This window comes from Dipodomys merriami, unplaced genomic scaffold (genome assembly GCF_024711535.1).
Source record: "Dipodomys merriami isolate MVZ:Mamm:240054 unplaced genomic scaffold, mDipMer1.0.p SCAF_1, whole genome shotgun sequence".
NCBI lineage: Eukaryota > Metazoa > Chordata > Mammalia > Rodentia > Heteromyidae > Dipodomys > Dipodomys merriami.
The window spans coordinates 135,974,534-135,988,581 of record NW_027202270.1 but is presented as its reverse complement, the minus strand read 5'-3'; the positions used below and the strand labels follow the sequence as shown (position 1 = coordinate 135,988,581).

The 14,048-nt window shown below is 41.2% G+C and overlaps 1 protein-coding gene across 6 annotated transcripts in view; it reads left to right on the top strand.

Moving 5' to 3' along the window:
• Window positions 1-14,048, top strand: part of Syne2 (spectrin repeat containing nuclear envelope protein 2) — a 310,222-nt gene that overhangs the window by 227,908 nt on the left and 68,266 nt on the right. For all 6 annotated transcript variants that reach the window (XM_070032030.1, XM_070032022.1, XM_070032015.1 and 3 more), the window contains 7 exons: window positions 200-373; window positions 3,245-3,376; window positions 5,661-5,857; window positions 6,656-6,788; window positions 8,576-8,758; window positions 9,201-9,347; window positions 12,010-12,186. In XM_070032030.1, the coding sequence (XP_069888131.1) occupies window positions 200-373; window positions 3,245-3,376; window positions 5,661-5,857; window positions 6,656-6,788; window positions 8,576-8,758; window positions 9,201-9,347; window positions 12,010-12,186 (1,143 nt within the window). The remainder of the gene's footprint in view (window positions 1-199; window positions 374-3,244; window positions 3,377-5,660; window positions 5,858-6,655; window positions 6,789-8,575; window positions 8,759-9,200; window positions 9,348-12,009; window positions 12,187-14,048) is intronic.

Genomic DNA, 14,048 nt, shown 5'->3' with positions numbered 1-14,048 from the left:
CAAAAGTGGTGCTGTGACTCAAGTGGTAGAGGGCTAGCCTTGAGCAAAAGGAGCTCAGGGACATTGCCCAGACCCTGAGTTCAAGCCCCAGGACTGGCAAAAGCAAACACAAAAAAACCACAAATCCCATGCTCTTTATAGTCTTCACAACTTAAACATAAATGATAAATATTCAAAACCTTTTCTTTCCACATTGTAGGAGTTTTTCCAGAGCCTTGTTGCCGATATGTTGTTGATCCAAACATACTCCACCAGGACGTTTTCTTCCTCCTTAGAAAAGAGAGAAGCCTTCGGCGCGGCACAGGTCGCGGCAGTGAAGAGCCTGGAGGCTGAGGCCTGCCAGTGTGGTGCAAAGCTGCAGAGTCTGTTGCAGGTACGTGGCTTCTGTGGGCCTGCTTCTTAGCTCTAAGGGAATTCCAGATCCCCATCCATCAGCTCCAGCTGTGGGGAACATGTGTCCAGCCAACAAGCCACAGTGAAATGGGAACGAGGCAGCACAGCCTGCGGAAGCCAGCCTAGGCCTGCGAGGCTGCTGTTGTCCAATAAAAGCCAAGTGGTGAACATTTCATGTATAAATTTAGGATGGCATGGCTTTGCTCTGGCCTTGTAGGTTTATGTAAGAATGCCCAGGGTTCAGTGTGTATTGAGACTAGGAATGAGTTGACTTGATTTAAAAACTAGACTCCTTAAAGACTTCAGGCTTGGGGCTGGGAAGGTGGCTCAGAGGTAGAGCACTTGCCTTGCATGCATGAGGCCCTGGGTTTGATTCCTCAGCACCACATAAGCAAAAAGAAAAAAGCTGGAAGTGGCACTGTGGCTCAAGTGGTAGAGCGCTAGCCTTGAGCTGAAGAGCTGAGGGACAGCGCCCAGGCCCAGAGTTCAGGCCCCACGACCGGACCCCCCCCCAAAAAAAAAAGAATTCATTTATGATAATCTTGTCTTAATTCAAAGCAATTTTTGTTTTTGTTAGTTGTGGGGCTTGAACCCAGGGGCTTGGAGCTGTCCCTGAGCTTTTTTGCTCAAGCCTAGTGTTCTACCACTTGAGCCATACAGCTTTACTTGTAACATTTTGGTAGTTAGATGGAGATAAGAGTCTCATGGACTATTCTGCCTGGGCTGGCTTTGAACTACCATCCTTAGATCTCAGCTTCCAAGGTAGTTAGAATTCCAGGCATGAGCCACCAGTGGCCAGCCAAAGCAAATTTTAAAAACATACATTATTATATTCCTTTTCAATTGAAGGTTTTGCCTATAGCTTACGAAACCCTCCACAGCCAATGTTAGCAGATAAAAGGGAATTTTTAAAAAAAGAAGTCAATAATTTGTTAATGAAATATTATTTTGTAAGAAATATTTATTTTTTAGATACCATGTTAATTGATATTAATATAATCACTATTTCATGGTAATCAAAAAAGGCTGGGCACTGGTGGCTCGTGCCTGTAATCCTAGCTACTCAGGAGGCTGAGATCTGAGGATTATAGTTTTAAACCAGCCTGGGCGAGAAAGTCTGTGAAACTCTTATCTCCAATTAACTACCAGAAAACCAAAAGTGATGCTGTGGCTCAAAGTGGTAACCTTAAGCAAAAAAACTCAGCGATAATTCCTAGGCCCTGAGTTCAAGTACCACAACTGACAAAAAAAAGAAAAAAAAAAGACTTAATGGGCCCAGTAAGTACCCATGAGAATTCATAAGGTTATTATCACTTTCCTAACTGATCATTTTAAGCTAAGCATGGTGGCTCGTACCTATCACCTGTAGTTGCAGCTACTTGGGAGACAGAGATCAGGAGGCTCATGACTCAAGGCCAGTTCAGGCAAAAAGTTAGTGACATCTGGTCACAATCATTAAGCTGGACTTGGTGGTATATACCTATGATCCCAGCTACATGAGAAGCCTAGGAAGATAAGAGGATTTCACTCTAGGGCTGGTCCCCAGGAGGGAACCACAAGACTATCTGAAAAAATGAAATATAAAAGGGCTGTGATATGGATCAACAGGTTAAGTACCTGCCTAAGAAAGGATGAGACCCTGAGTTTAAAAAAGAGAGAGAGAGAGAGAAAGAGAGAGAGAGGGAATTTTTAGTGTTAATAACTGAACTCTGTAGTGTCCATGTACTGTGGAACTGGGGGAAGGGCTGGGAAAAGGCCAAACTAAGTGTAAGCAGTGATACTCCCCAAGGAAGCATAACCCCCTGTCCTCTAAACAGCCTTCGGAGGACTCTGGCTTCAAGTAGCAAGCAGGAATAATGTTCAGTGGATTTGGTATTAGAGCAGGAAACCCACGGGCAGCATGATAGCAACTTATGTTGGAAATGATTTTAAAAGTTAGCTCTTTGCCATTCCAGGAGGAGTGTCCTTTTAACTGAATTCTTCCACTAATTACATTGCTCAGCTTGACAATGCCAGCATAAAACACAGATGCCAGGATGGGGGTGAGCCCTGTGGTAGATCACTTGCCTTGCATGTGCCAGGCCCTGGGTCCATGAGCACCCCTGTAAACAAACAACCCAAAAGCTAGACACACCGGGTGCCGCCTGCTCAAACCTGTGAGCCTAGCGACTCACAAAGTTGAGATCTGAGGATCGTAGCTTGACGCCATCCTGCCAAAAAAGTCTGTGAGACTCACATATATATATATACATATATATATATAATTTTATTGTATAAAAATAGGAAGAGGCACATAAGCATTGCACCTTTGTGTTTCTCTCCTAAGAGTTATGACACTCTTATCTCAACCATTAAAATAACAGAAATGGAGCTATGTACAGCTAAAGTGAAAAAGTTAAGGGACAGTGCCCAGGCCCTGAGTTTAAGCCCTAGTACTGCCCCCCCCAAATGATGAAGATGCCAACTGCCAGTTCTGGGGCGCTTGAATTCAGGGTCTGGGCACTGTCCCTGAGCTGCTTTTGCTCAGGGCTAGCACTCTACCACTTGAGCCATAGCACCACTTCCAGCCTTTTCTGTGTATGTGGTATTGAGGAATCCAACCCAGGGCTTCATGTATGCTAGGTAAGCAGTCTACCTCTGAGTCACCTTCCCAGCCCCCAGTTAGACTTTTTAAAAACTTCAAAACAAGAATCTTTCTAGAGAAGGTGCACGTTCTTCAGTTCCTCCTGGAATCTGTACTTTTCATTTTGTATGATCTTGGCGTTTCTTTCTGTCCTTATAGTAAATGGTCATTGCCTAGGGCCAACCTAGAAAATTAAAGCCCACTGACATAATGTTGTTGATTCTCCAGAAATGGGAAGAATTTGATGAAAACTATGCTGCTCTTGAGAAGGACCTGGAAATTCTTGTGTCCACGTTGCCCTCTGTGAGTTTGGTGGAAGAGACAGAGGAGAGACTGGTGGAAAGGATTTCATTTTACCAGGTAGGTATTTTATTTGCTTGCTTATTTAAGTTCTCAGTGGTCTGATTCATACACTTTTGGGCCGTGTTGGAGCTAAATGGCTTGATTTTGAAGCAGAATAATCTAGAGGGAAGCGAAATATTGTTCACCACACCAGTCAGCTCAGACACACATTGTGGGACTGCACATTTGTGATGCAATTGTGAGCAATTCTGCTTAGGCACATGTCTGGCTTGGGGGTGGAAGAGCTTACTACTTCATTTATCTTTTTGTGGCCTTCCTGCCTCTAAGCAGGTTTCTTTCTCTATTGTAGAGTATAGACCATCAGTCTTGTTTTACTATCTCTGGAGCTGGGTGTCATTTCTCACTTCCATGAAATAAAAGGGGAGAAGTTAGTAAACTATGGGCCTCAACATATATTTACTTTTATTACACAGTGCAGTCTTAATTGGACATACTAGGAGATGAATAAAGGCTGTTAACCAGCAGTAAAAAAAAAAAAAAAAAAAAAAAAAGACTTGTGTGGGTGCCTACTTGTAATGCAAGCACCAGAGAGGCTAAGGCAGAAAGATTATGAATTCAAGGTTGTACTGGGTTATGTTGCAAGAACCTGCCTTAAAAAAAACAACAGCTTAAAACTTTTAGTCTTACTGTTATAGAAGCCTCTGTGTTCCCAATGTTAATGGTATAGGAAAACATAAAACCTTGATGGGGGTTTTGAGTGACATGAAGAACATGACAAAGTTCTGAATCTTTACAACTGATACAATTGAAACTTAAGATGCTTTTTAGTTTTTACTTTATAATATCTTTAATCAGAATATGAGTTTTACAGCTAGAGGTATCAATTTTATTGTTTTTTATGGTGTGTGTGTGTGTGTGTGTGTGTGTGTGTGTGTGTGTGTGTGCATGCATGCGCGTGCACGCTATTCCTGGGGCTTGAACTTAGGGCCTGGGAGCTATCTTTGACCACTTTTGTTCAAGGCTAGTGATCTACCACTTTAACCACAGCTCTACTTCCAGCTTTTTGTTTGTTAATTGGAAATAAGAGTTTCACAAACTTTCCTACCTGGGTGGCTTTGAACCATGATCCCTAGATCTCAACCTCATGAATAGCTAGGATTACAGGCATGAGCCACTGATACCTGACTAATCGCAACTTTAAAACTACAAAAGCAGGTTTATTGTGAAAATGAGAGCCATAATGACATGGCAGGCCCCCCTGCTCATTGAGACATGTCAGTGTCTACACAGAACATTGTGCTAGAAGTGGAGCTCAGTGGTTGAGCACTGGCCTACCACTTCCCAGAACCCCTCTCACCACCAGAATAATTCCCAGTGGTTGGAGCACTGCATCTCTACTCTCTGGAGACCCAGATACCCAGGATTGGTAAATGTGGGTCCTGAGGGCGAGGGTATCGTCTTAGGGTACCAGATAGGTGATCGAATCTACCTGAGTAGTTAGTTGGCAGAGAAATGCCAGATGCCACAGGGAAGACAGCACTGTAGGCTATCTCAGTCATCATGGCTGTCTTCCTGCATCTGAGTAGCTAGAAGAAATGAAAGCAGATCATATTTAATACCACATTAAATGGAGAAACAATCTAGTATTTACCAATCTAATATGAGCCTGATTATTAATAAATAAATAAAGTGGCTCTCAGCCAGTGCCAGTGGCTTACACCTGTAATCCTAGCTACTCAGGAGGCTGAGGATGTGAGGATCACTGCTTGAAGCCAGTCCAGTCAGGAAAGTCTGTGAGATTCTCATCTCTAAATAATCACCAAAAGCCAGAAGTAGAGTGTGGCTCAAGCAGTAGTAGGCTTAGCCCTGAGCAAAAGAAAACTCAGATCTGAATCTGCAAACTTCTAGTTTCTTGCTTATTTGCACCATGTCTGACTCTGTTGCCTGGATCCGACAGTCTCTTGAAAGGTAATCTGAGCACCATTGAATCATATCATCCAGCAGGAATATAAACTTAAGTGTTGGGAAAGTGTCCATCTCTTTAGTAGCCTATCATGCAGGATTTTATTTATTTATTTATTTACTCTGGGCCTGGGTGCTGTCCCTCAGCTCTTCAGCTCAAGGCTAGCGCTCTACCACTTGAGACACAGCGCCACTTCCGGCTTTTTTTCTTTTTGTTTATATGGTGCTGAGGAATTGAACCCAGGGCCTCATGCATGCAAGGCAAGCGCTCTACCACTGAGCCACCTTCCCAGCCCTCATGCAGAATTTTAAAGAAAGTATTGGTGAGTAGGTTGACAGATTTAACTTTTTAAAGTAATTCATCCTATGCTTTTCGTAGCAAATAAAGAGAAACATTGATGGAAAGCATGCCCGGCTTTCCCAAACTCTGAATGAAGGCAAACAGCTGGTAGCATCCGTGAGCTGCCCGGAGCTGGAGAGCCACATTGGGAAACTGGAAGAGCAGTGGTTAGCTCTGAATAAGAAAATTGACCATGAGCTCCACAGGCTGCAGACACTTCTCAAGCATCTACTCAGGCAAGTGTTCTTATGTTCTTAGCATCTGGGTGGCTTCAAGTTTTGCTGTTGTGAAACCACTGAGGGATTCTGCCATGGACTGGATCTTATATGTAGTCCCAGATGGACCTGTGTCTCCTGACAATCAGAAGCCCCTTCTAGGCTAAAGGGACTCTGCTACCGGCCTCAGAAACTCATTGGCTGGGAAACATGTACACATCTATGAGCACTAGGAATTGTGTTATAATTCTTTTTTCTTTTCTTTCTTCCTTCCTTCCTTCCTTCCTTTCTTCCTTCCTCCCTCCCTCCCTCCCTCCCTCCCTCCCTCCCTCTCTCTCTCTCTCTCTCTCTCTCTCTCTCTCTCTCTCTCTCTCTCACTCTCTCTCTCTCTCTCTCTCTCTTTTTTTGCCAGTCCTGAGGCTTAAACTTGGGGCCTGAACACTGACTCTCAGCTTCTTTTGCCCAAAGCTAGTACTCTACCACTTGAGCCACAACTCTACTTCCAGCTTTTTCTCAATAGTTCATTAAAAATAAGAATGTCATGGACTTCCCTGCCTAGGCCAGCTTTGAACCATGATCCTCAGATCTCAGCCTCCTGAATAGCTGGGATTACAGGTGTGATCCACTAGAGCCCAATTTGCCTCTTTATTATTTGATTACACACAGTAAAGAGTCTTGGGGCATGGTATAATGCAGGTGAGAATCATTGTCAAGGTCATGAGTTTCTGAGTAGTAGGAAAATGTACACTAAAAGCAGGAGCTACAACATCAACAGAGTGCATGTCTCATTTCCTTTCCCTCCCACTTTGCTCCTGTCAGTTATAACAGAGATTCGGACGAGTTCATCAAGTGGTTGGAATCTTCTCAGCAGACTTTGAATTACTGGAAAGAACAGTCCCTCAATGCATCTCAGGACCTGGATACAATCAGGAGCAATATAGACAAGTTTTTTGTAAGTTGTCATAGAATACACTTGGATAATTATTGGTAGAAATAAATATCAAGAGAAAAGTAGCAGAGGTGCTGTGATGGTCATCAGCTAATGTGAACAGCAAATTTTTTTATGACTAAAGAATCAAATTTATTGAATATTAGTATTGAAAGTTGAAACTTAACATGAATGTACAAAAGCCAATAAAAATAGATTCTTTACATGGGGGAAAAACAGAGTATTATTTTTGTAATATAAAATGAACTTAGAATCTGGGAGTAAGCTTAGTGTTTGAGTGTTTGAATGCATGAGACTCTGGGTGTTTTATCTCTGTCCAGATAATTAAATAAATAAATATGCATTTATGAAATCTTCTTTGTCTTTTCCCTTGTTTTGTTTTGTTATTTTTTCATATCTTATACCTAAAAGCTACTTCCTTTGATTTTGAAATGTAAAAATTTTAGATATACTTGAAACTTGCACAATAGGAAAAATTTCAAATATGTTAAACATTTTTGTAAGAATATATACTGATCTTTAGAAACAAAAATAAATAAATTAGTAATTAAGTGAAAACAGATTACAGACTCATGTTACTCAGGAGGTTGAGATCGGAGAATCACGGTTCAAGGCCAGCCTGGGCAGGAAAGTCCATGAAACTCTTCATCTCTAATTAACCACCTGAAAATCAGAAGTGGAACTTTGGCTCAAAGTGGTAGAGCACTAGGCTTGAGCAAAAGAGCTCTGTGACAGCACCTAGGCCCTGAGTTCAAGCCCCACCACTGACAAAAAATATAATAAAAACATCACTAGGCACTGGTGGCTCATGCCTGTAATCCTAGCTACTCAGGAGGCTAAGATCTGAGGATCGCAGTTCAAAGCCAGCTCAGGCAGGAAAGTCTATGAGACAGTTATCTCCAATTAACCACCATAAAACTGGAAGTGGCGCTGTGGCTCAAGTGGTAGAGTGCTTGCTGTGAGCTGAAGAGCTCAGGGACAGTGCCCAGGCCCAGAGTTCAAGCCCATGACTGAGAAAAAATAAGTAAGTAAATAAAAATAAAAACATCATTCAGGGATACCAGAATAGGTTAAAAAGCCATTGGGATGGTGGTGGTAGCACAGATTTATTCGTAATATAAAATTATCTATCTATATATATAGATATGGTTTTGAAAGCACTTATCAAATATTTTAGATTAAAAATGCATTTGATAAGACTAAATTATTTTAATAGGACTAAAATAGCATGCACTTACAAATTAGTTGTAATTGTGTTGGGTTTCATAGTTTCTTGTAAAACTTGACATTGAAATGCCTGTGGGGTTTTTTTTGTTTGTTTGTTTTGTTTTGCTTTGTTTTGCTTTTGAACTCTGGGCCTAGGCACTGTCCCTCAGCTCTTCAGCTCAAGGCAAGGCTCTACCACTTGAACCACAGCACCACTTCCAGTTTTCTAGTGGTTTATTGGAGATAATAGTCTCATGGACATTTCTGCCTGGGCTGGCTTTGAACTGTGATCCTCAGATCTCAGCCTCCTGAATAGCTAGGATTACAGGCGTGAGCCACCAGCACTTGGTACCTGTGTGTTTTTAAAAGATGAAATCCACTTGGTAACAAGTTTCTTGTTCTCCAGTGTCTATTTGGTACCTGGAAAAGTCCTAACACTTAGGCCAAGTGTGTACATCTGTATGTGTGTGTATATATGTGTACCTGTATTCAAATATTTGTTGTTTTTGGTTGTGAACTCTAACTAGTTGTTCTGACTATACTTAAATTTGACAAGCTTCTGATCTTGAAAACCTTTCTTTCAGGAATTTTCTAAGGAAGTAGATGAGAAATCCTCCCTGAAGTCTGCCGTGCTGAGTACAGGGAACCAACTTCTCCACCTGAAAGCCACAGACACAGCCACGTTGCGAGCTTCGTTAGCACAGTTTGAACAGAAGTGGACCATGCTGATAACTCAACTTCCAGACATTCAAGAAAAACTTCACCAGGTAAGTGTCAAAAGACTCAACATTTAAATCAGCACGCCCTTGTTAGTGTGACTCTGCTAGCATCCTTTTTTTTTTTTTTCTGATTTGATCATTTTCATTAACATTGCCTATTTTTCTCTGAATATAGATCTTAATTACAGGACTCTCCTCCAATGAGATATTTCTTTCTCTTTTTTTTTTTGAGATCTTTCTTAAGAAAGAAATCAGGCTTAATTACTTTCTCAGAGTATCTGCCACTGTGCTAGTTTTTATGAAGTGATTTTTTTCATTGTTAGGGGGGTGGGAGTTTCACATATTCTACACTTGAATATTGGGTTGGATTTTTGTGGGTGACCTGCATAATTATGTAGCAAGACCTCTTATCAAACCAGATACCTTTAGTGATGCCCTGATTCATCTTGTTAACTGTAGTAATTAAATGGAAATCATTTTGTCCTTGCAGCTTCAGATGGAGAAATTGCCATCACGTAAAGCAATCACTGAAATGATGAGCTGGATGAATAGTGTGGAAGGTGAAATCACAGGGGAGGTGTCCAGGCACTCCCTGAATTCTGCAGCACAAGTGAAAAGCCTCCTGCAGAAGCTCAAGGTAATTATCTGAAAGGAGCCCAGGTCTTTTCACAGATTGCTTGTGAGGAGAAAAGTTAAAGCAGTAGACACAGGGATGTAATTGACTTTGTTATATAATTTTTTTTATTATCTTTAAGTAGTTTTGCCAAAGATTTTCAATTCGACAAGTCAGCTTTTGAGTACGATGCGTCTTGATCATTCTTCCCCACCTCTCCCAACCTCATCCATCGCTCAGCTTACCTGGTTCCATTTTCATAAGTGTACATTGACTATTATTACTATATTTGGCCATCTACCCTTTTTCTCTTCATTCATCTGTTCTCTCCCCTTGACCTCTTCCCACTCATGACACCTGGAACATGTCTCAGTTTCCTGGTGCTCATTTTGTTATTGTCAGTAGGTTATTTGAAGGAATTAGACCAGTGTAGTCTTCCCCTCAGTATACTTACTTTAGTCAATTTGTTTGTGTGTGGATGCCTATAACTCTGTATAGATCTAACTTCCACAGATGAGAGAAAAACATATATTCTTTGTCCCTCTGAGCCTGACTTAGTCACTTGATCTAATTTTTCCAGGATCTTCTTGCCCTCTAAATGACATAATACTATTCTTCCTGATGGATGAATGAAATTCTATTGTATGATATATCATATATATACATATATGATATGATATATCATATTGTGATATATATGTATTTATACATATATGACATTTCTTGATCTATTTGTCCACTGTAGGGTACCTGAGCTATTTCCATAACTTGGCTATGGTGAATGGTGCAGCAGTGAACATGGGTGTGCAAGTGTCTTTATTGCATTCTGATTTGCAACATTCTAGGTGGATGCCCAAGAGTGCTATCATGGATCATAGGGAAGTTCTAAGTTTAGTTTTTTGAGGACTCTCCAAACCACCTTCCATAGAGGTTTTGTGCTTGTTTACATTCCCACCAACAGTGTAATAGGATTCCTTTTTCCACCAGAAATGTAATTTAGAAAAGCAAATTTGGGGAGTAAGCTCTAAAGAGGTAAGTTCGTGCACGTGCTTTGATTCTTTGAAGAGCTCCCATCAGCACATTCTCCACCTCTCCAGTCCCATTTTACCAATCCAGACTGTTGGAACCAATGATTTTGCATCCCTCCCCTGCCTCATCCCTCCTCTCCTCCTCATGCTTGCGTGTGTGCTGTGCCTCTGGCCTGGGTTGCCACTGCCCACTTTGGCAGTAGATGTCCTCTGAGTTGCCTTTGAGAGTCAGTTGATTCTATTACTATCGGTCACTGACCAATCACCCTAGCATCCAGATTAGCCGACTTCTGGATGAGAGGACTCCACAGTGCTACTTCTAGTTCCTATCTCAGTGTCATCATGTGTTTACAAGCTCACCTTGACTCACCTCTCAAAAACACATACATAGCCCAATAGCTAGCCTTTGGGAGGTATTAATAAACGTCCTTTGAGTAAGAACAAGGAAGGCAAAGTTGGTAATCTTTTGCAAATAGATATGAATGTGGCCTTTTCCCTGGTATTTCCTATTGAGTGGATTTAATTGAACATGAAACAAGGCACAAACATCAGTTGTGTGGGGACAGTGTATTGGCCACTAGGACGGCAGGATAAGGAGTCAGTCATTGCTTTCAAAGGTCCTGCAGGCTTTAAATGGAATGGTTTTGTCATCAAGATTAATAGTAACGTCAGATTTTGCTGTTACCTGCTGTCACATTCTAACTTGAATACATGGTAGAATAATTAATAGTCTACACAGGCTCCAGTAAACTAGCACATATCTCACGGTTCCCCTCCTCCTCCCCCCTCCCCACACACACAGAGGTCTGCATAGGAAATGTTAGAACTTTCTGGATAAAACTTAGCTGGGCACCAGTGGCTCTCGCCTGTAATCCTAGCTACTCAGAAGGCTGAGATCTGAGGATTGCAGTTCAAAGCCAACCCAGGCAAGAATAGTTCATGAGACTCTTATCTCCAATTAACCACCAGGAAATCAGAGTGGTGCTGTGGCTCAAGTGGTAGAGTGCTTTCTGTAAGCTAAAGAGCTCAGGGACAGCACCCAGGCCCAGAGTTCAAGCCCCGTCACCAACAAAAAACAAACAAAACAAAACAACTCCACAACTATCAGACTTGACAGAAACATGTCTAGCACTGGGTGTTTTCAACACACACACACGCACGCACGCATGCACACACGCACGCACGTGCGCCTAGACCATCCCCCAAGGAGCAGAGAAGCTGCCTAAATTGGCAAAGTTCCTTAAAGGCATCCAGAGTTTTCTGGGAGAACTTTACTTCCATTTCCCAGGCTGTGTCCACGAGCCCTTGGGGTGGTTCAGAAACTTCAGAACTCTCACAATGGCCTCTCATAAGAACCCTCAGTCAGACCAAGGTCCTGGTAATTTGTTCCAGTGATTGTAGCTGCACCCTTGAACTCTGCAGTTTGTTTGAAAACAGCATGTCCTCCATTCCAAGAATGTACAGTTCCCAGAATCTCCACTCCAAGCAGCCTGCTGATGGGGCCATGGAGAGGCTAGAAAGCTGCTGCTCCCAGTGGTGGCTGGCTTCATTGAGGGAGCTCAGCACCCCCAAGAGCCCAGCCATGGGGAAATCTGCTTCATTTGCCAGGTTTCCATTCAGACTTGCCGTGTTTAATTGTGTGTGTTTGTGTGTTCCAGGAGTTTAGGATGGAGATGGACTACAAACAGTGGATAGTGGACTTCGTTAACCAGTCGTTACTTCAGCTGAGCACCTGTGATGTGGAAAGCAAACGCTATGAGAGGACGGAGTTTGCAGAGCATCTGGGGGAGATGAACCGCCAATGGCAACGAGTACACGGAACCCTAAATAGAAAGGTGTGCTTGGGGGTCACAGTCAGATGCAACATTCGGTCCCACAAGATACCACTCTCCAAATAAATTTAAACAGCATTCAGATAGTTGAGTTACAATTAAGGCTAATAATCATCTAAATTATAGGCTTCTTCGTTAATTCTGATTTACCATTCTTCAGGGTTGCTCCACATACGGAAGACTAGGAAAATAATTTTTATATCTTTTCTTTGGGAAATTTAGCTAGCTATACAAATGAAAAGGAGAAATTTTAAGAAGTGTCAAATTTACCAGATACAGTAGCCCACATCTGTAATCCCAGCTATTTGGGAGGTAGAAATGAGGATCATGGTTTGAGATCCCTTCCCCCCCCCAAAAAAATAGCAAGACACTCATCTCAGCAAATAAGCTGGGCATAGTGGTTCACATCTCTAATCTTAGCTACTTATATGGGAGGTATAGTTAGGAGGAACTCAGTCAATTGCCCAGGCCAGCCCTGGGCAAAAGCTCAAGACCTTATCTGAAACATAGAAATATGGCCACCATAGTTGACCTACTTGGTGCTCTGCCACTGAATGCCTACCTAACAAGCACCGAAATCTGAAATTCAGAACCCTAGTGTCATCCCTCCTCCCCCACTGAAAAGTCGAAATAGCTTTGCCTCTTTTGAACATCTGATTTCAAGGCCACTAAAAGATTAGGGATGGTGACACTCTTTCTGAAATTAAGAGTCAAAGCTATTTAGGCTTTGAAAAAATTGAAAAGGAAGAAAAATACATGTGGCTTTTTGGTAGCTCCATAATTCTTGAAAAGATACAATGTACTCAAAAAATTATATATTTGCATATATATATATATATATATATATATATATATATATTTGTAGTACCAAGTTGTTGGTCTCTTTTCTGTGTAGAGAATGATACAAATGATTTATATAGTTCATACTCAAAGACACAAACAGGCAAAGAGAATCAGCAGAAAGCACACAGCGAGGAATCTGTAGGCAGCAGATAGCCCTGAAAATCTGTTACCTCAGTTATCAGATATTCAAAATATAACACACATTAAATTAGCAGATTTTTGCCTTTTCTTTTTTTTTGGTACTGGGGATCAAACCCAGGACGTTGCACTTGCTAGGCAAGCGCTTTGCCACTGAGCTACATCCTAGCCCTAAATTAACAGATTTTAATAAAATAATAAAACCCCAATGCCAGTTCATTCATGCATTACTGATGCTCTTTTTGTAAAACCCAGGGAACTTTTTAAAGAACCATGAAAGTCATCTCATCTCTTCACCCAGAAACCAGTTCTTAGGTCCTTATTTAAAGAAAAGTCCTTTGTTTTCATGGTGTATACAATGTGTTCAACACTTGTTGTACTAGCAAAGCTGGAAAATGCCTTAATTTCCACCTTTAGAGGAATAAAATTAATCAAATGATATACTATGTCTATGTGATAAAATACTGGGTAGCCTTTTAAAACAATTATTAGCACATGTTATATCATACTGCCTATAGAATATTAGAAAAGGAACACTTAATTTCACACATATATATATATATATATATATAGTGATTGCTACCTAATAAACACTGTATTAGAACAAAGAACCACAGAATTGAAAACATTATTAAACTATTGAATTATTATTTGGCATTGATAGAAGTTTTTAAGCAATTCTAATGAAGAGTCTTGGGAAAGGAAATTTTCTTAAGCTGTTTATATATTAATAAAGGATACACTGAAAAAATATTGAATGTCAACAGCATGGCTTTATTTTGTATAATTAGTACCAAACCCCATACAGCCAGCTGTCTCAGTTGATTTGTTTTTGCTTTAAATGTTACATTTGTTTTAAAAGGAGAATTTAAATCCAATGTCCT